Raw genomic sequence first — 22,118 nt, 5'->3', positions numbered from 1 at the left:
TGAAGAAACTCTTAGGGCCAAAGTCATAACCCTTAAAATTCTATAACAACTAGAGATACAAGACAGTACTTCCCACAAGTTCATTCAGGATTTCACGGAAATTTCCAAATTGCCAGAAGTATTTAGGGTTAGGAAAAAAGTGATAATCTAATTTGGCGCATCTAGGAAGTAGAGGTGGTGGTGGTGTAAATTACCCTACTCATAACTTTTTCACAGTTGTTCCGCACAGATACAAATAAAGATCAGAGATGGTATACATTTAGCCTAGAATTAGAGAAAGCCTTTGACCCTGAATTTTCAGTAAGGACTAAAGAAAGCCCTAAACTCTGAAAAAATATTTACTCTCTAATTTGTGATTTTTAAGCTAACAGTTGATAATTGCTATAGTTGCCCTTTGGATCTTCAGGAATGAAAAGACCCCTAAAACTAAGTAAGACTCAATAATTTAATTTTCTGTTTATATACTTAATTTATGTGTTCATTCAGGCAATACCGGAAACTGAAGTTTGAAATACATACTAGGAATTACAGTGGACCCTTGAACAACACAGGGGTTAGGGCACCAACCCCCATGCAGTTGAAAATCTGTGTATAACTTTACAGTTAGCTCTTCGTATCTGCAAATCTGCACTGCAGATTCAACCAACCCGTGGATCATGTAGTACTGTAGTATGTATTTATCAGAGAAAAAAAAAAATCCACCAATAAGTGGATCTGTGTAGTTCAAACCCATGTTGTTTGAGGGTCAACTGTATTTTTGAAGTCACTGGAGGATTCTTGTGCTGACAATATTTTAAGAAGAAACAACAGGATAAAATTATCCTCAAGCAGATACATATATGGTACATTTTCAAATTAGATAAAATGTGAGTATAACTTTAAGCTCATGGTGCAGAGAGAAAATAAAAATAAAAATGGGAATACCTAAATTTTATATAAAGAGCATATTTTCTTATCTGGAAGAATTACTCTGTGATTGGTCCCAAAAGAATTGCAGAGGGCATGCTTGGAAACTCAAATTTTTATATAAATCTAGAAGAGCCAGAAAAGATCACAGCGAATGAGCGTATAATAGAAAGAGAAAGTATTTTCAAAGGGAAGTAGTTGAAGAATAGAGTTCTCTCTTAAATTTAAACATTTTATCTGATATTACAAGTCCAAAATCTGAGAATAGAGCAATTTATTTTAGGTATCTTTTTTCTTAACATTTCTGGTGACAGAATTATTTCTCTGAGTGATTGCATATTAATAAGATAGTTTCATACTACCAAAAATCCTTACTTGGGCCCCCAGAGACTCAACTGGATGCTGCTATTAACTATTTCCAAGTAATGTGTTTCCAATTGACCCAGGTTTTAAATATCCTTAGTTCAAAAAGTTCTTTCCTATATCTAGACTAAATTTTTCTTACTGTAATAAATCAAAAAGGTCAAGCTGAGTTTATCTGGCCTTGAGTGTAAAAATGATTTAAGAGCAAAAAATGATGAAATTATACAACATTCCATACATACAAGATAACATTTTATGATAGCTGTAGACTTTTATAGCCACTGCTATTTGTGCTTAGACAGAAACAGGGGGAAAAAAATCATCAATAACAAAGTTAAATACTTCTATAGCTTTGCATTTTAGAAAGTAGTATTTATTTTTTGAAACTCTAATAAAAATAATTCACAAATAAGCATAAGCTATATAGGAAGCTATACTAATATTCTATAATGATTAAAATCACTATATATTGATCTGATCTCTTATTTCCAAACCAAATTTCAGATAAAGTACCTTACCTCATTTCTCATGATTCTCCAAAGATTTAGTGTAATTCGGCCAACGATATTTATCTCACTCATTGTATCCGACCCATACTCATCTCTTTCGGCTGCAAATCTATTCTCAACTTTGTCATCTATAGAAATGAATATAGGTTGCATCAGGACTCACAGACACCAAATTTCCAAGCAAACCATGCAAAAGAAAATGAGAATAATAAAAATTCAAGATGAAGATTAAAGATTAAATGTAATTCACAGTTTATTTTGTATTAGACTTAAGAGAATAATCATTGACTAATAAAAGTTTTTCTTTCCTCTTTAAGTTATAAAAGAATTTTGTGAAATAAATATATCTGAAAACTGTATATATTTTTTAACAATAAAACACATATATACACACACGTTTTTTTAAAAATAAATGCTTTTCTCTTTAAATATGATAATTACTGGTGCTATTTGTTTTTTAAATAAATTTATTTATTTATTTTTGGCTGTGTTGGGTCTTCGTTGCTGCGCACAGTCCTTCTCTAGTTGTGGTGAGCGGGGGCTACTCTTTGTTGCAGTGCACGGGCTTCTCACTGCAGTGGCTTCTTTTGTTGCAGAGCACGGGCTCTAGGCACGTGGGCTCAGTAGTTGTGGCTCACGGGCTCTAAAGCGCAGGCTCAGTAGTTGTGGTGCACGGGCTTAGTTGCTCCGCGGCATGTGGGATCTTCCCAGACCAGGGCTCGAACCCGTGTCCCCTGCATTGGCAGGAGGATTCTTAACCACTGCGCCACCAGGGAAGCCCTGGTGCTATTTTTATGAATACCTAACACCACATCATTTCTTTGGTGTTTGGATGAAAAATATTTGTTATTAAACTGGTCATTTCTTGGGGAAAAAAATGGTAGAATTTTTAACCTAAACAATTCTCTGAAAATTTGTTGACATTAATTAATGATGTTCATATTCAGGGTGAAATTCTATTAACTACGTATGGAAAACTAGATGAAGAGTTCCTCTTACAGAGAACAGAGTTCTGAGTCTAGTTTCTAAGTGATGATTTTATCTAGAATTAGAAATTAAAATTTATTTCTCCTATATAACACTGGGTATACATGAATGTGGTTGATAGAGGCTCTAGAATAATAAATATATTTACCATATTTGAATGTCTATTATGTTCTAAGAACTTTACTAACATTATTTATTTTATTTTAATACAGCCACTTTATTATGTTAGTATAATTTTTATTTTGCACTATAGTACATTCTACTCGGAAATGTTTTATCTTGCCCCAGGCCATATAGTAACAAAACCAGTATTCTAAACCTGGGTTACCTGATTCCAAAGACCATGTACACAAACCTACTGCTCTTCTTTATTTTAAAAACATAATGTTTAAAAGATTTTTTTCAAGTGTACAGCACAGTGATTCAGTATTTTTGCAGATTATATTCCATTATAGGTTATTACAAGATAATGGATATAATTCCCTGTTGTATACTGTGTGAAACTAACACAATATTGTAAATCAATTAAAAAAGAAAGTTAAAAAAAGTGTTTTTTTTTTCTTTCACTTTTTCATTTAACAAACACGTAATGTTTACTATGTTCTCAGGCACTGTTCTAAGTATTTTATAATAGCCCTATGAGATAAGTTCTATTACGTCCCTATTTTACAGATGAACAAATTGAGGTATCGATAAGTTAAGAAACCTATCCTGTTGGATGTCTGAATCCTGCTGGCCAGGATTTGAACCCAGGTGGTCTTTCTCCAGAATGTGTGCTCTTTACCATTGGTGCTCTTTACTATACCTCCCTAAGCATGCCCTTTCTACTGCACCATGTTGCCTCATAAAAAGGGTTTCAGCAGTGATCTAAAAGGACAGGAGCTTTCATTCATTATTCTGAAGTCATATACCTTACTCATTACAATTAATTAATTAATAAGTGCACTGAACACTCATGCTACCTATCCTGAATGGTTCAGAAACCTATCCCCAATGAAATGTTGAAAAATTTGAGATATATCACTATTCCTATCACTCAAGGGACAGAGAAGCTACAAACAATTAATGCAATGAAAAACTAAAAGCAGCTCTGCCATTTTTTCTAAACTTCTGCAAAACTCAAAATATTTACTGTCCTTGAATCTTCTAGCTTCAACTTTTCCCTTTACATTTACCAACACTTTAGATATTTTATTGACTTCATAACCCCTTTCAGGAGGTATCTTGATTGGTTTTACTAATTTTGTATTTGATCTTTACGCCTCCCAAAGTATATGCTACTTTGTCCTAGTCCGACTTGGGCGGGGGGGCCTTTAAAACAAAGTTATTAAAAATTCAGTAACTATAAACAAAACATAATTTAAAAAATGCTTGAAAAACTAATTTTGATATGAATATTATTACTGCCCCTCTCTTCAATTAGAATCACACTTTTGGGGAACAGCCTTCAAAATTCATGTAATTTTTTAGCCTGACACCCAAATAAAAAAACAGTTAGTGTTCCTCTACCATCTCCTCCTTCCTCACCAAATGGATAAAACATAGAACCAGACAAATAAAATAAAATTATGGTATATCAAGTCAAAGAAATGTTACGTGCTTCATAATGATTATAAAGACTATCTCATAATGCAGAAAAATATTTATGTTAAAATGCTGGATAAAAATGGGATATATGTATGATTAAAGTTTATAATGGAGTTATGATATATCTAGAACTTACACAATTTAGTATTAAAAATCAGGCTAAAATAATAATCTTGTCTTTATTTGTAATTTGCCCTGTAGTTAACAATAAAACATTCATAGTGCTTCCTACCTGGCACCCGAGAGATCATCTGGCATAAGTCAACACTCAGTGCAGCAGCCCTCTGTAAGAGGTAACCCCAGGAATGCATCTGAATCTCATATCCTAGCAGAATATCAGGATCATACCTAAAGAAGGAATGAAAAAATTAAACAAGGACCACACATTTGAACCTTTAACCAGAAGAACTACTTCTTCATGATATAAATGACAAAATTAAAAATCTATATTTTATAATGTTTCTCAGGTGATATGGTGGTACCTATAGAATTTCTTCAGAGGAAGGGATGGGGTGGTTAGAGTTCTTAGTTCAAAGCTACTTTGTAAAGCAAAAGTAGTTTTTACTTAGATTACGTATTTACTTGATATGACTTGGCAAAGAGGCTGCTAAAGAGGCTGCTAAAAATTGGCGTGGGAGGCAGGCATTACCAGTAAAGTGTATAAGTGAGGGAATAATTGAGATATAATGTGGGTAGGGGTGGGGTGAAGTATGAAGGCACGTGTGGATACTGTATTTTGAAAATGATCCCTGTTTGTTGTCACTTCTCTACCCCTCTACCCTCTACTGTCCTTAAACAGTTGTAATGCTGAGAAAGAAAATGAAAATTTCTTCCTTTTCCCTCTTAGTAAAGACTTGGTCCTCACATAAAGTAAGGCCTCCGTAATGATAAGTTTGTCCTCTAAACTTAAGAGGAAGGTGACTCAGTTTAATGGAAGAATTAAATATTAATAGGGGTGAGATTAATGTGGGGAAGCTAAACATCAGAAACTAGGTGAAAAATATGCTTACTGGGGTCACACAGTTGCACTGGTAGAACTGAACTGACAATCTGCATCCACCTTAGAAGGAGCTGTTTTGTGCTTCTTCTGAGGACTTCCACAGTGACCACCATAAAAAAATGTTTGATTATAGTACAAAGGAAAATAAGCATGAAGATTTACTTCAATGGGAAAATTGTGTGGGCAAGAGAAGAACTGATTACAGTCTTAAGTGGAGAACAAAAACTTTTGAGAGTGAAAACTACTGTAATGCTATCAAATTAGAAGTTCCAAGTTACTCTGATTATTGTACCATTATTCATAAAAGCCAAAAAAGCAGAGTGAAAAGATCACAAAAATTTATAAAGTTGGGTTTTACATAACTGCTTATAAAGTCACTCTGAATTATGGGATGTGCAGCCTGTCCAGATTACATCACTTAACACTTTAAGTTTCATCCAATGTCTGCAGTTATAGATTACCCCAATTTACTAATGTAAGCAATATATGGCTACTCTGCAAGTCTGTGGTGTAACAATGGATCATGGGCAGACCAGATCTATTTTTAGAACTGGTTTGCTAATATTTTATCATACTTCCATCGCTAATTTCTTTAAATGGGTATTGAATGACATTAGTTTTTACTTAGATAACAAAAATAAGAATGTCACAAAAATGTCTCCTTACTTAAGTGGCTAATGTCAAAAGAACTAGGCTCAAACTTCTGCAATAATATTCTTTTCATTTTTCCTATTCCTTAAAGGCCCTATAAAATACATTCCCTAACGTAAATTTCAATATCTGGTGATCTGCTTGTGATCCATTGTTATACTACAGACTTACAAAGTAGCCTTCAAACTTGTCAGGAGAAAAAGATAACATATATCCATGTGCTTTCCTCTATATAAAAAGGACTGAAATTTCTGAGAAAACCACTTAATTTAATAAAACTGATTAATTTAATAGAACAGCCAAATGGATCTTTTCACCGACCTATAAAAGTGTTTTCTTGGTAGAAAGTGCCACGTGGCTGGTAATTTTGGAACAAAGAGCAGGATTATAACACGAGAGAGCAGGGAGAAGCCAAAGAAAGTAAGGCAATGTGCAACAATGAGGCAAAGGCTCAGTCTCAGAGATCAGAGGTTAAAAGGGTAGATTAATTCTTAAAAAGGAAGTCCAGAAAAGTCCTAGGGCTTCAAGAAAAGAGAAGTCCCCCAACACCCCTCCTGCTCATTAGTCTTCTAAAATAACATCCAATATCTCAACACATCTTTGTTGATAGCAACTTCATCAACTCTTCCATTCAAGTTAAACTCTTCTCAGAGCAGTCAAAGATGATCTGCATGACAAGTGCATCTCCCTATAAAACTAACTATGTAATGTCTAAATGTGAGAAACTGGGGCAGAAGTGTTAAGTGACTCTAAGGATCGTCAGGGAAAGGAGATTTGAAGGATTCCCATACACACACGAAAGAACCCATGCAGCTGACTGCATTAATACTAAGAATATTTAGAACAGGCATTACAATTTGGTCACAGTTAACCTTGATCTTAAGAGAAGACTTTGGAAGATTGCTGGAGTACCTATCACATACATTTCTAAACATGGGTACAACATGAAGAAGATGCCAGATGATTACAGAGCCCTTATGTTATAACTCTTACATAGTTCTTCCACCTTCTTCATCTGAATTTTTTTGATTCATAAAACATCTACTTATTAAGAATTATTATTCCAATCAGCTACTTGCTCTGTTGTGGTAAATGACTAATAGAGTGATTAAGTACACTTATTTTCTGATAATGTTTTGAAAGTATTTTTTTCTCAATTAACAAGTACCTATTTTATAAACTACTACTGCTCAGAGATGACCGCTGAAAAAACAAAAAGCCACCCTTAATGCTTCTCTTAATGGATTTATTAAATAGATTTTGTTTTTAGAAAAACTGTCATTTCATTATTTTTCAGATTATGTATATTTATTTTTTGACCTAGAGGCTGTTTAGTTTTTACAAGACTCTCAAAGCTGATAAAACATCTTTTTCAAGTTCAAAGTCCCAAGGATTCCATATTTCTTCTGTGAAAACATTCAGTGACAATAACAAAATCTTGGTGACTTGTTCTGCAATTTCTGTAAATTTTATTCACTCTACCAGGTTTCTAAAAGTTATAGAAAGAACAAGGTTGGGTAGATAGGATTAGTAGTGAAGAACAAAACTGTGCTTCTGATAAAGCATCAGAAAAAGCAGCAAATATGAAAATAATTTTATTTGCTTAGGCAGAAAAAAGCTGCTTTACAATTAATATTTTAGATAACCCAATAACATCTGTACAGATGAGAGGTGAGGGGGCTCTAACTAGGGGAGTGGCAATGGGCATGGGGAGGGGAGAAGGAATGATCTTGAAAGATAATTCTGAGGTTAAATGGATAAGATGTAATGCATGGATTAGAGAAGAAAAAAAGGAAGGACTCAAAACTTAAATTATTTAAGTTAGGGAGTCTGGGGAAATGTGAAATTAATAGTTCAAGGAAATACAGAAAGAGAAAAATGTTTGTGACAAGAAGATAATGGATTTGGTTTTACTTGTGTAATATCGCTTTACACTATTTTATGTGTTTGCCACCTGAGCAGGTAAATATTAATAGAAAAATAAGGACAATAAAACTCTTTGAGAATATGCATCTATATCTTATTCAATCTTATATTCAGCACTTAAGAACTGTATCTTACACACAGAGTTAACATTTAAGTACTGACCAGGCTAAGAGTTTTATGTGCTTTATCTCACTTAATTCTCATATCTATTACCCCTTTTACAGATGAGGAAACCAAAGTTTAAAAAGATAAGTAACTTGCTCAAGACAAAAAGACAGAGCTGGCTGACTCCCAAGCCTACGCTCTTAGCAAAACCTGTGTAGAGTAGGTACTCAACAAATGAGGTGTAAGAAGGAAATAATCTTTTAGGGAGTTGTTTGGACTAATATATAAAGGACATTACAGAATTGAAATGTTGATATTTAAGCATTTTTCTTCTTTTTCTAATAGCCATATGATCTTTTGAGTAAGAACCAGAAGTTAGCTTTATTTTGTTTACTGCATTTTTCTTAACAACTAGTGTAAGTTATGTTATGGACATTTAAGAAAGTTCCTACACTTGCAAATGATTGACAAGATTCTCAATTTTCGCAGGTAATCCTATTGCTGGGAATAAACCTAACAAGGAGAAGACAAGCATACAAAGCCCAGGGACATTACTGGATATGTGCTGGTCCATAGAATGGCATCTGCCTAAAACTCTTACATGTTCCTTTTGCTAAGTTGCTTGCAGTGGGGGCACTGAAAGTACCTGACATGTTGACATCTCTAAGAGAAGATAAAAGATAGGACTGACAATGGCAAGACTCAAATGGATGGGAACCCATCCAGTCACCAGTGCTATAAATAGTAAAAATACATTCCTCTTTTTTCCTCCCTAGAGTGGTGGGTAGCAGCATATCATTTTTTTTATGCTTTGACACTTAATCTAATTCTGTTTCACTGAAAACGTTTTCTGCTTTTCTAATTTTCAAAATGGTTTATGTTAACCCATCTGGGATGCAATCAGATGTTGAGTCAGTAAAACATCACCTTGATCTTTAATGCAGGATATCGTCTCAGTTTTATAGGAAAAAGTTCGACTACAAAAACAGAACAGAAAGGCTTGAGTGTAACAACACGCTCAAGGACAGCTTTTATCCATACATCAGGATCCAAAGAGTATTTTCCAGCCTGCTTTAGGCATTTAAAAACCTAAATCTAGCAATGGGCAATGGCTGCTAAGAGTTATACTCTTGAGAAAATGCAAAAGAGATCCACTTAATTGTTTAATTTTTAAATTAAAATTTTTTTGGTTAAAATATCTTTTTCATAAATTTTGACAAGATTCTACTATCAAGCATCAAAGCCAACTATCAAATGGTCAAAAGAGATTTTTAAGAAACTATGTGCACAAAAGAGTATGTACCAGATAGTCCTAAATTTATGAACAAATTACATTCCAAAGTTTTTTGGAAATACTGATTTGTTTAAAACTCAGAAAACATTTTCTTTAAAAAAACAAAGAAAAAGAAAAAAGGTACTGAAATGGTGGCTGGCTCCCAAGGTAGAAGACTATTTAATGAATAATACAATTTAACTTTAGTACAGTTCCCCATTATTTCATCACCATAGAAAAATGCTAAGATCCAACTGGGAAAGCTAGAGACTAAGCTAATATTTCTCTTTCACTGGCCCCAAATCCTGAGACTAGAATACTCTTTTTCTTATCCCTAATCTGCTGGAAATGGTGATGGTGGTTGGAGGTGAGGGCAAAATCCTTTCCGGGCTAACTTTTCTTTCAAGGGCCATAGGAAGGGATTCACTTCCTATTTTTAAAAATTAAAAAAATTTTTTTTTCTTTTTTATTTATTTATTTTTGGCTGAGTTGGGTCTTTGTTGCTGCATGTGGGCTTTCTCTAGTTGCGGGGAGTGGGGGCTACTCTTCGTCGCAGTGCGTGGGCTTCTCCTTGAGGTGGCTTCTCGTTGCAGAGCACAGGCTCTAGGTGCGTGGGCTTCAGTAGTTGTAGCACACGGGCTTTAGTAGTTGTGGCTCGCAGGTTCTAGAGTGCAGGCTCAGTAGTTGTGGAGCACGGGCTTAGTTGCTCCACGGCATTATGTGGGATCTTCCCAGACCAGGGCTTGAACCCGTGTCCCCTGCACTGGCAGGCAGATTCCTAACCACCACACCACCAGGGAAGCCCATCACTTCCTATTTTTAACTTTCACCTATATTAATCAACAGTAGCACAAAAGGACTCTGAACAAAGACTGGAAAAAAAAATCAGAAAATACAAAACAATACCTCTTTATTATATGTGCAATTTCTTGAAAAAGTGCCTTCTCATCAGCAGCATAGGTAACTTCTAGTCCTGTAACTCCAGATCTAATAAGTAATGGGGTCTGATATCTGATATCTAAGAATAAACAAAATATTTATTATATATAATTGTTTAAGTAATATTATCCCTTACTTTTGAGTAAGACTATGCAACTAAAATACTTTAAAATGAGATAGCATTCCCCAAAGTAAATACATAATTAGCTCAGTTTCTTGAACATTTTCTTAAAGGTTTTCTAGTACAACATGTAACTGAAAATTCAAACTTCATATTTTCAATTATTTTCCAGAAAAGTCTACATTCACAAAATTCCCCAGATAACGTGTCACCCAAAAAGAAATATTATTACTTTGTTTCTTCCTACAGGAAGAGGCTTGCTTAGTGGAGAATATTTTACTCAGTGGTATGCTGGAGAATGCTTATAAGCACCTCTCCAAGAAAAAAAAAAAAAAAAACAAAAAAAAAACCCTGATTTGTACTGCTTGCCTATATCCAAGATGTGAAAACCCACCATGGCTAATTTGAAACTACCAATGTGACATCAACTAGTTCAAATAATTCATGAAAATTTAGCAATTGGCTTGTGAACTGGTACAAGCCAGCTCAAGCACATCACCGATTAAACTGCAAATTCCTGTACAGTTTTGTTATAGGTTAAGACTTCCTCCTCAATTGACTGAATTCACAAATTACTATTTAAAATTGCAGAGGAACACTTGGTATTTTATAAAGTGCCTTATGTGGTATCCTATATGAAGAACCTCTGAACCAAAAGTGTATGTATTTAGGAAGAGATATCAACAAAATTAGAATATATCTTAAGTCTTTTATAAACCATTAACTTACAGTAGTAACTTAACTTCTTAAAGTAAAGAGAAACTCTGTATTAGCAGCAAAATACCAGCATGCATATATAAGGAAGACTGTCCACCCAACCTAGAGATACACAATCATTTGACTTCAGTATTAACAATTAGTATTTTATATGATAATATTTAGATCAAATTAGATATGCTAATTGGAAATTTTATTAAGCTCTTTATATTGTATAGTTTCTGACTTCTAACAATAATTCAAGAATAATGAATTTAGGACAAAGCTATAGACAACACTTCTACTCCCACCTCAGCAAACATTTTAGAGAGGAGTTCCTTATGCTTGCTTGGTTTAGATCTTGAGCACAGAAACTGCCCCATTAAAAGGTTCATCCTAGTTTAGGTAGGTATAAAATTAATAAAAATGAACAATACCTTGGCTAGAGATTGTCTTGTTTTTATCAATCACTATTACACCTGTGAGTTCTGTTTTGTCTGTATCCAGTAGTGGAGTGTCAGATGAGATGCAGTAGAACAGAGCACAGATTGGGTCAAATTCAGGATCTGGTTCTAAGTCTCGTCTAGTTCGAGCATGTAATTCCACACTGATTAGAGTAAGATTTTGTATCTATAAAAGGAAATAAAAATCACGCTTTTAAACATTTTTTTTGAGACATGCCGAAAGAAGTCTGTTTCACTAAGACTCTAAGGAAATACATGTGTAAAATTACAGAAAAAAATGGTTATAAAAGACACATTCACAATTTAACACTCCACAAATTAAAACTAGATTTTTACTTCTAAGATTAGGTTAAATCAATTCACGTTTTTCTTTTAGAAAATCTGCTTACGCTGTAATTTCTTAATAACAACACATACTTAAAACTATCTGTCTAGAGTACATGCAGTGCCTCTCAATTTTCGCAATTTCTGTTTGAGAAAGAGAATGACTAGTCCAGGTGGTTGTACATTCAAACCAAAGTCTGTTGCTTTTACTTTCTACCCAGTTAAATTACAGTTTTACCTATAGTTTAAACTGAAAAGACATATATTTTTTAGTTTGAAACTCCTACCTATTAATCCTCTGAGGGCTACTTAAATTTAGACTTTTGTACATAATAGGCAGATTTTTAATTAGTTTTTCCTGAAAAAAAAAATCGTAAGAATTGTATGGTGTCAACTACACAATAGCCAGATTTTTGCCCATGCACATTTTCTCTTTGACATATAATGCAAAAAATATAATATTTTGCTTTTTACACTTATTTTCCTATGTTAATAAAAATTCTTCTTAACTGTAATCCTTTGTTCTCTTTCTAAGACAGAGTAAGAATAAACTCTGGGTAAGAAAAACAAGATATATGTTGGATGATTAATGATTACAGCTAGAATTATAGCCATCACTGTACCAGTAATATACATATACCTGGCAATGAAAAATTAGTAGACTACTGGTAATTACTCAGATCATATAAATTTAATAAAGAATTTATATTTTGTATTTATCTTGCATGCCATCTGTTGAAGAAATGTAAATGCAAGGCTCTCCTTAGTGATGGGAGTAGAATTTGGTAGATATCTTTGGAGGACAACTTAGAAATATCTACCAAAATTTTAAAAGGACAGAACAAATTAGGGGTTACCAGTGGGAAGAGAGAAGCGGAGAAGGTCAAGATAGGGGCAGGGGATTAAGAGATAAAAAACACTATGTATAAAATAAATAAGCAACAAGGATATTTTGTACAGTACAGGGAAATACAGCCATTATTTTATAATAACTTTAAATGGATTATCATCTATAAAAATATTGAATCACTATGTTGTACACCTAAAACTATATAATGTTGTAAATCAACTATACTTCAATTAAAAAAAAAAGACATATCCTTTGATCTAGCATTTCTACTCTTGAGAATAAGCCTGTAGATATATTCATATATGTAGCCAATATTTATGCACAAAGATGTTCACTAAAGATGATAATATTTTCAGTTTTTTGTAAGTTAAAAAGACTAAAAACCTAAATGTCTATCAGTTGGGAACTGGTTACATAAATTATGTGGCTTCCATAAAAACTACAGAATGGAAAACTCTGTAGCCTTTAAAATTTTCAAAAGAATGAGCCAGATCTACATGTCCTAAAATGGAAAGGCCACCATAATACATTGATAAATGGAATGAGTATAGTATGCTTCCATGTATGTAAAAAATGTTAAGTACATGCATAGAAAATGTCTGAAAAGAGACAAAAAACATAAAACTGTTTATTGCCTTTGGGGAAGTGGACTGCTTAGTCAGGTGGGAGAGAAGCTTACTTTTCAATGGAAATCTTTTTTTCTTTTTTCTTTTTTTAACATCTGTATTGGAGTATAATTGCTTTACAATGGTGTGTTAGTTTCTGCTTTATAACAAAGTGAATCAGCTATACATATACATATATCACCATATCTCCTCCCTCTTGTGTCTCCCTCCCACCCTCCCTATCCCACCCCTCTAGGTGGTCACAAAGCACCGAGCTGATCTCCCTGTGCTATGCGGCTGCTTCCCACTAGCTATCTATTTTACAATTGGTAGTGTATATATGTCCATGCCACTCTCTCACTTTGTCCCGGCTTACCCTTCCCCCTCCCCGTGTCCTCAAGTCCATTCTCTACGTCTGCGTCTTTATTCCTGTCCTGCCCCTAGGTTCTTCAGAACAATTTTTCCTTTTTTTTTTTTAGATTCCATATATATGTTAGCATACAGTATTTGTTTTTCTCTTTCTGACTTACTTCACTCTGTATGACAGACTCTAGGTCCATCCACCTCACTACAAATAACTCAATTTTGTTTCTTTTTATGGCTGAGTAATATTACATTGTATATATGTGCCACATCTTCTTTATCCATTCATCTGTTGATAGACACACAGGTTGCTTCCGTGTCCTGGCTATTGTAAATAGAGCTGCAATGAACATTGTGGTAATCTTTTTGTCATGATGTGAAATTATTTACCATGTACGTGTATGTAATAGTGCATGCATTCATTAGTAAATTTGTTATTAAGTACTTTTTAAAATATAAGAACATTAATTATGCATGTATAAGGCATATAGAATAATAAAACAAATTTCCAAAAAATCCACCACTTTCCTTAAGAAATATATATTGCTGTTTCTATTTTTTTTAAAAACAAGTAATATTAAAAAAAAAATCAAACCAAGTAAAATGGGGAGCTAATGAAAAGAACTTTTACCTTTAAATATATACTCTTCAGGATTTATTCTTTTAAACAATAAGCATGTACAAAAATGTGAAATGGAAAACCTCTCTCCAAACCCAAACAAAACAAAAAAAAAACCCACTTTAATTAGAAAACAATGAGCACATGGAAAGACTATGGAGAAGACTAAAGACAATTTCAGGTCAAAAAGAGTCTTGGAGGTTGACTTATTTATATACCAGGCCAAATTGCACACTCAAATTTTGCCTTTTTATTCCTCGACATAAAATGCATTAGTGTTCTTACGGGCATTTTTTTCTTAAGCCAACATATGGAATGAAGAGATGGAGAGAGAGATTTACTGAGTGTTATCAGTAAAGAGGTGGGTAAGAAAGGGACAAGAGGGGCAGAGTCAAGATGGCATAATAGGAGAACGTGGATTCACATCTCCTCAAAACTAGGGCACCTACCAGACACCAGTGGGGGACCATAGACACCTAAGGGGATGGGAGGAACCCCCAGCGACTGGGTAGGATGTGGGGCATGGGGGGAGTGAAGGGGGAGGAGAAGTGGAGGTGGCCTGGGACTGCCACCCCTGAGGGGCGGCTGTGGGAGGGGAAGGGATCCCATGACTGAAGGGGGAAATTGGGGGGCCATTGGGAGGGCAGAGGATCAAAAGGGAGCATGGCCAGGCTTCCCCTGCCCACATGGACCCCCAGGAACCTGCTGAGATCCCGGGCCTGATCCTCTGCCCACCTAGGTGCCCTCCAGCCACGTGGGTCCTGAAGGAATGGGAGGGAGGAAAGGGGGAGCAAAAGTAAAAGGCTGGACCTCTGGGACCGGCACCCCTGAGGGGCTGCTGGGGGAGGGGAGGAGTTCCTACACCCAGTGGGACCCACCCACGGTTAGGGGTCCAGCGGCGACAGGGGAGACCCTGGGGGATACGGTGCAGGAGGGGTGCGAGGGAATGGAAGGGAACAGGGCCAGTGCTTTCCCTGTCCACTTAGGCACCGGGAAGGCTGTTGGGCTCCCGGGCCTAATCCTGTGCCCTCGGAGCCTCCCTCCTGCCCCGCAGAACCCAAGCCCCGCCCCTACACCCCCACCCAGGGCCCTACCTCTACACTCCGAGACCCCCTCCAATGAGCTGGACCTAAACCCCACCCACACAGCCTCACTCAGGGCCCCACCTCCAAACTCCAGAACCCCACACTCCAGAGGCCCTCCTTTCCACCTGCTGCCTCTCTCCTTCCGCGCAGGTCCTAAGGAGAGGCCCCGTCCCACGCTTGAACATCACCCCCCCACCACCCGCCTAGGTCATGCCCCACCCTAAACCCCGCCCCTGCCTAAGTTCCACCCCCCACTTAAACTCCACCCCCATAGCCAAGGCTTTTTTTTTTTTCCTTTCTTCTTTTTTCCTCTTTAGACTGGGGTTCTGTTTGCTTTGTTGATTCAATGTTGTTGATTCTTTTATATTTTTATTTTTTCCTAATAAATCTTTATTTTTCTAATTTTATTTTATTCTTTATACTTTGTTATTGTTCTCTCCTTTTGGCTTGTCCCCCCCACCCTTTCTTTTTTCTCTTGTGGTTTTACCTTGTTGCAGTTGTTTCAATTATAGTTTTATTTTTCCTAATATATTTTTTATCTTTCTAATTTTATATTTTTATTCTTTGATATTGTACTGCTCCTTTTTCTCTCTTTTTTTTTTTAACCGTGCCACGAAGCTTGCAGGATCTTGGTTCCCAGGCCAGAAGTCGGGCCCGAGTTCCTGTGGTGGACACTCCAAGTCCAAACTGCTGGACTAACAGAGGACCTCAGACCCCAGGGAATATCAATCGGAGTGAGGCCTCCCAGAGGTCCTCATCTCAGCACCAAAACCCAGCTCTATCTAACTGCCTGCAAACTCCAGTGCTGGACGTCTCAGGTCAAATAACCAGTGAGACAGAAATACAGCACAACCCATCAAAAAAAAAAAAAAAGAAACTACAAAACAATACGTTACAGACAAAGGAGCAAGGTAAAACCCACAAGACCAAATAAATGAAGAGGAAATAGGCAACCTACCTGAAAAAGACTTCAGAGTAATGATAGTAAAGATGATCCAAAATCTTGGAAACAGAATAGAGGAAATACAAGAAACATTTAACAAGGATCTAGAAGAACTAAAGAGCAAACAAAGAGTAATGAACAACACAATTACTGAAATTAAAAATACTCTAGAAGGAATCAACAGCAGAATAACTGAGGCAGAAGAATGGATAAATGACCTGGAAGATAAAGTAGTGGAAATAACTACCACAGAGCAGAATAAAGAAAAAAGGATGAAAAGAATTGAGGACAATCTCAGAGACCTCTGGGACAACATTAAAAGCACCAACATTCGAATTATAGGGGTCCCAGAAAAAGAAGAGAAAAAGAAAGAGACTGAGAAAATATTTGAAGAGATTATAGTCAAAAACTTCCCTAACATGGGAAAGGAAATAGTCAAGTCCAGGGAGCACAGAGAGTACCATACAGGATAAACCCAAAGAGAAACATGCCAAGACACATATTAATCAAACTATCAAAAATTAAATACAAAGAAAAAATATTAAAAGCAGCAAGGGAAAAGCAACAAATAACATACAAGGGACTCCCCATAAGGTTAACAGCTGATTTTTCAACAAAAACACTGCAAGCCAGAAGGGACTGGCAGGACATATTTAAAGTGATGAAAGGGAAGAACCTACAACCAAGATTACTCTACCCAGCAAGGATCTCATTCAGATTTGATGGAGAAATTAAAACCTTCAAAGATAAAGCAAAAGTTAAGAGAATTCACCACCAAACCAGCTTTACAACAAATGCTAAAGGAACTTCACTAGGCAGGAAACACAAGAAAAGGAAAAGACCTACAAAAAACAAACCCAAAACAATTAAGAAAATGGTAATAGGAACATACATATCAATAATCACCTTAAATGTAAATGAATTAAATGCTACAATCAAAAGATATAGACTGGCTGAATAGATACAGAAACAAGACCTGTACATATGCTGTCTACAAGAGACCCACTTCAGACCTAGGGACACATACAGACTGAAAGTGAGGGGACGGAAAAAGATATTCCACGCAAATGGAAATCAAAAGAAAGCTGGAGTAGCAATTCTCATATCAGACAAAATAGACTTTAAAATAAAGACTATTACAAGAGAAAAAGAAGGATACTACATAATGATCAAGGGATCAATCCAAGAAGAAGATATAACAATTGTAAATATTTATGCACCCAACATAGGAGCACCTCAGGACATAAGGCAAATGCTAACAGCCATAAAAGGGGAAATCGACAGTAACATAGTAATAGTAGGGGACTTTAACACCCCACTTTCACCAATGGACAGATCATCCAAAATGAAAATAAATAAGGAAACACAAGCTTTAAATGACACATTAAGATGGACTTAATTGATATTTATAGGGCATTCCATCCAAAAACAAGAGAATACACTTTCTTCTCAAGTGCTCATGGAACATTCTCCAGGATAGACCATATCTTGGGTCACAAATCAAGCCTAGGTAAATTTAAGAAAATTGAAATTGTATCAAGTATCTTTTCCGACCACAACGCTATGAAACTAGATATCAATTACAGGAAAAAAACTGTAAAAAAATACAAACACATGGAGGCTAAACAATACACTACTAAGTAACCAAGTGATCACGGAAGAAATCAAAGAGGAAATCAAAAAACACCTAGAAACAAATGACAATGAAAGCACATGACCCAAAACCTATGGGATGAAGCAAAAGCAGTTCTAAGAGGGAAGTTTATAGCAATACAATCCTACCTCAAGAAACAAGAAAAATCTCAAATAAACAATCTAAACTTACACCTAGAGCAATTAGAGAAAGAAGAACAAAAAACCCCCAAAGTTAGCAGAAGGAAAGAAATCATAAAGATCAGATCAGAAATAAGAAATAAATGAAAAAGAAATGAAGGAAACAATAGCAAAGATCAATAAAACTAAAAGCTGGTTCTTTGAGAAGATAAAGTTGATAAACCATTAGCCAGACTCATCCAGAAAAAAAGGGAGAAGACTCAAATCAATAGAATTAGAAATGAAAAAGGAGAAGTAACAAATTACACTGCAGAAATACAAAGGATCATGAGAGACTTCTACAAGCAACTATGTATATGCCAATAAAACGGACAACCTGGAAGAAATGGACAAATTCTTAGAAAAGCACAACCTGCCGAGACTGAACCGGGAAGAAATAGAAAATATAAACAGACAAATGACAAGCACTGAAATTGAAACTGTGATTAAAAATCTCCCAACAAACAAAAGCCCAGGACCAGATGGCTTCACAGGCGAATTCTATCAAACATTTAGAGAAGAGCTAACACCCATCCTTCTCAAACTCTTCCAAAATATAGCAAAGGGAGGAACACTCCCAGACTCATTCTATGAGGCCACCATCACCCTGATACCAAAATCAGACAAAGATGTCACAGAAAAAGAAAACTACAGGCCAATATCTCTGATGAACATAGATGCAAAAATCCTCAACAAAATACTAGCGAGCAGAATCCAACAACACATTAAAAGGATCATACACCATGATCAATGGGGTTTATCCCAGGAATGAAGGATTCTTCAATGTATGCAATCAATGTGATACACCATATTAACAAATTGAAGGAGAAAAACCATATGATCATCTCAACAGATGCAGAAAAAGCTGGAATATCTTTTTCCGTCCCCTCACTTTCAGTCTGTATGTGTCCCTAGGTTGACAAAATTCAACACCCATTTATGATAAAAACTCTCCAGAAAGTAGGCATAGAGGGAACCTACCACAACATAATAAAGGCCATATATGACAAACCCACAGCCAACATCGTTCTCAATGCTGAAAAACTGAAACCATTTCCTCTAAGATCAGGAACAAGACAAGGTTGCTCACTCTCATGACTATTATTCAACATAGTTTTGGAAGTTTTAGCCACGGCAGTCAGAGAAGAAAAAGAAATAAAAGGAATCCAAATCAGAAAAGAAGAAGTAAAACTGTCACTGTTTGCAGATGACATGATACTATACATAGAGAATCCCAAAGATGCTACCAGAAAACTACTAGAGCTAATCAATGAATTTGGTAGAAGAGCAGGATACAAAATTAATGCACAGAAATCTCTTGCATTCCTATACACTAATGATGAAAAATCTGAAAGAGAAATTAAGGAAACACTCCCATTTACCACTGCAACAAAAAGAACAAAATACCTAGGAATAAACCTACCTAGGGAGAAAAAAGACCTGTATGCAGAAAACTATAAGACACTGATGAAAGAAATTAAAGATGATACAAACAGATGGAGAGATATACTGTGTTCTTGGATTGGAAGAATCAATATTGTGAAAATGACTATACTACCCAAAGCAATCTATAGATTCAGTGCAATCCCTATCAAACTACCAATGGTATTTTTCACAGAATTAGACCCCAAAATTGCACAATTTGCATGGAAACACAAAAGACCCCAAATAGCCAAAGCAATCTTGAGAAAGAAAAACGGAGCTGGAGGAATCAGGCTCCTGGACTTCAGACTATACTACAAAGCTACAGTAATCAAGACAGTATGGTACTGGCACAAAAACAGAAATATATATTAATGGAACAGGATAGCAAGCCCAGAGATAAACCCATGCACCTATGGTCAACTCATCTATGACAAAGGAGGCAAGGATATACAATGGAGAAAAGACAGCCTCTTCAGTAAGTGCTGCTGGGAAAACTGGACAGCTACATGTAAAAGAATGAAATTAGAACACTTCCTAATAACACCATACACAAAAATAAACTCAAAATGGATTAAAGACCTAAATGTAAGGCCAGACACTATAAAACTCTTAGAGGAGAACACAGGCAGAACACTCTATGACATAAATCACAGCAAGATCCTTTTTGACCCACCTTGTAGAGAAATGGAAATAAAAATAAACAAATGGGACCTAATGAAACTAAAAGCTTTTGCATAGCAAAGGAAACCATAAAAGACAAAAAGACAATGCTCAGAATGGGAGAAAATATTTGCAAATGAAGCAACGGACAAAGGATTAATCTCCAAAGCATACAAGCAGCTTATGCAGCTCAATATCAAAGAAACAAACAACCCAATCCAAAAATGGGCAGAAGACCTAAACAGACATTTCTCCAAAGAAGATATACAGATTGCCAACAAACACATGAAAGAATGCTCAACATCATTAATCATTAGAGAAATGCAAATCAAAACTACAATGAGGTATCACCACACACAGGTCAGAATGGCCATCATCAAAAAATCTACAAACAATAAATGCTGGAGAGGGTGTGGAGAAAAGGGAACCCTCTTGCACTGTTGGTGGGAATGTAAATTGATACAGCCACTATGGAGAACAGTATGGAGGTTCCTTAAAAAACTAAAACTAGGGGCTTCCCTGGTGGCGCAGTGGTTGAGAGTCTGCCTGCCTGCCAATGCAGGGGACGTGGGTTCGAGCCCTGGTCTGGGAAGATCCCACATGCCGCGGAGCGACTAGGCCCGTGAGCCACACCTACTGAGCCTGCGCGTCTGGAGCCTGTGCTCCGCAACAAGAGAGGCTGTGATAGTAAGAGGCCCGCGCACTGCAATGAAGAGTGGCCCCTGCTTGCCACAACTAGAGAAAGCCCTTGCACAGAAACGAAGACCCAACACAGCCAAAAATAAATTAAATTAATAAAAAAAAAAAAACTAAAAATAGAACTACCATATGACCCAGCAATCCCACTATTGAGCATATACGCTAAGAAAACCATAATTCAAAAAGAGTCATGTACCACAATGTTCACTGCAGCAGTATTTACAATAGCCAGGACATGGAAGCAACCTATGTGTCCATCGACAGATGAATGGATAAAGAAGATGTAGCACATATATACCATGGAATATTACTCAGCCATAAAAAGAAACAAAACTGAGTTATCTGTAATGAGGTGGATGGACCTAGAGTCTGTCATACAGAGTGAAGCAAGTCAGAAAGAGAAAAACAAATACCGTATGCTAACATATATATATGGAATCTAAAAAAAAAAAAAAAGGTTCTGAAGAACCTAGGGGCAGGACAGGAATAAAGACACAGACGTACAGAATGGACTTCAGGACACGGGGAGGGGGAAGGGTAAGCTGGGGCAAAGTGAGAGAGTAACAAAGACACATATACACTACCAAATGTAAAATAGATAGCTAGTGGGAAGCAGTTGCATAGCATAGGGAGATCAGCTCATGCTTTGTGACCACATAGAGGGGTGGGATAAGGAGGGTGGGAGGGAGACGCAAGAGGGAGGGGATATGGGGATATACGTATGCCTATAGCTGATTCACTTTGTTATACAGCAGAAACTAAACATTGTAAAGCAATTATACTCCAATAAAGATGTTAAAAAAAGAAAGGGCAACGATTGCAAATTTTCTCTTCTGAATTGAGTATTTACATGCAGAAGAGAGAGAGAGATTAGCCCAGGGTAACGGGAAACAGGAAAAAATGCTGTGAGCACAACTTTGTAGAAAACGGAATAGAATATAGTAGATATTTGTTTCGTTCATTCCCTATTTGACCACCAGGTGGCTATTTGGAGTGTGCCTTGAGATGAAGGAAGCATGTGATGGGAAGCTATGAGCAACCTGCCGGACCCCCAAAGTGATTTTAAGTTCAAGAAGGCCCAGGATTCTGAAACAGGGTTACATAGAATAAAATAACAGTATTAGAAGAAAAATATGTTTTTCAAATAATAACAGAAAAATCAACTGTAACAAGTCTTTTTGTTAAGCTCTATCAAATTTGCTTTAA

At 36.1% G+C, this 22,118-nt stretch overlaps 1 protein-coding gene across 4 annotated transcripts in view; it reads right to left on the bottom strand.

Moving 5' to 3' along the window:
- REV3L (REV3 like, DNA directed polymerase zeta catalytic subunit) overlaps nucleotides 1-22,118 on the bottom strand; it is a 190,888-nt gene that overhangs the window by 44,214 nt on the left and 124,556 nt on the right. For all 4 annotated transcript variants that reach the window (XM_036871281.1, XM_036871282.1, XM_036871283.1 and 1 more), the window contains exons 17-20: nucleotides 11,501-11,693; nucleotides 10,214-10,325; nucleotides 4,585-4,700; nucleotides 1,788-1,906 (exon numbers count right to left, since the gene is read on the bottom strand). In XM_036871281.1, the coding sequence (XP_036727176.1) occupies nucleotides 1,788-1,906; nucleotides 4,585-4,700; nucleotides 10,214-10,325; nucleotides 11,501-11,693 (540 nt within the window). The remainder of the gene's footprint in view (nucleotides 1-1,787; nucleotides 1,907-4,584; nucleotides 4,701-10,213; nucleotides 10,326-11,500; nucleotides 11,694-22,118) is intronic.

Source organism: Balaenoptera musculus, chromosome 12 (assembly GCF_009873245.2).
Source record: "Balaenoptera musculus isolate JJ_BM4_2016_0621 chromosome 12, mBalMus1.pri.v3, whole genome shotgun sequence".
NCBI lineage: Eukaryota > Metazoa > Chordata > Mammalia > Artiodactyla > Balaenopteridae > Balaenoptera > Balaenoptera musculus.
This window is presented reverse-complemented; position numbering and strand designations above follow the sequence as displayed.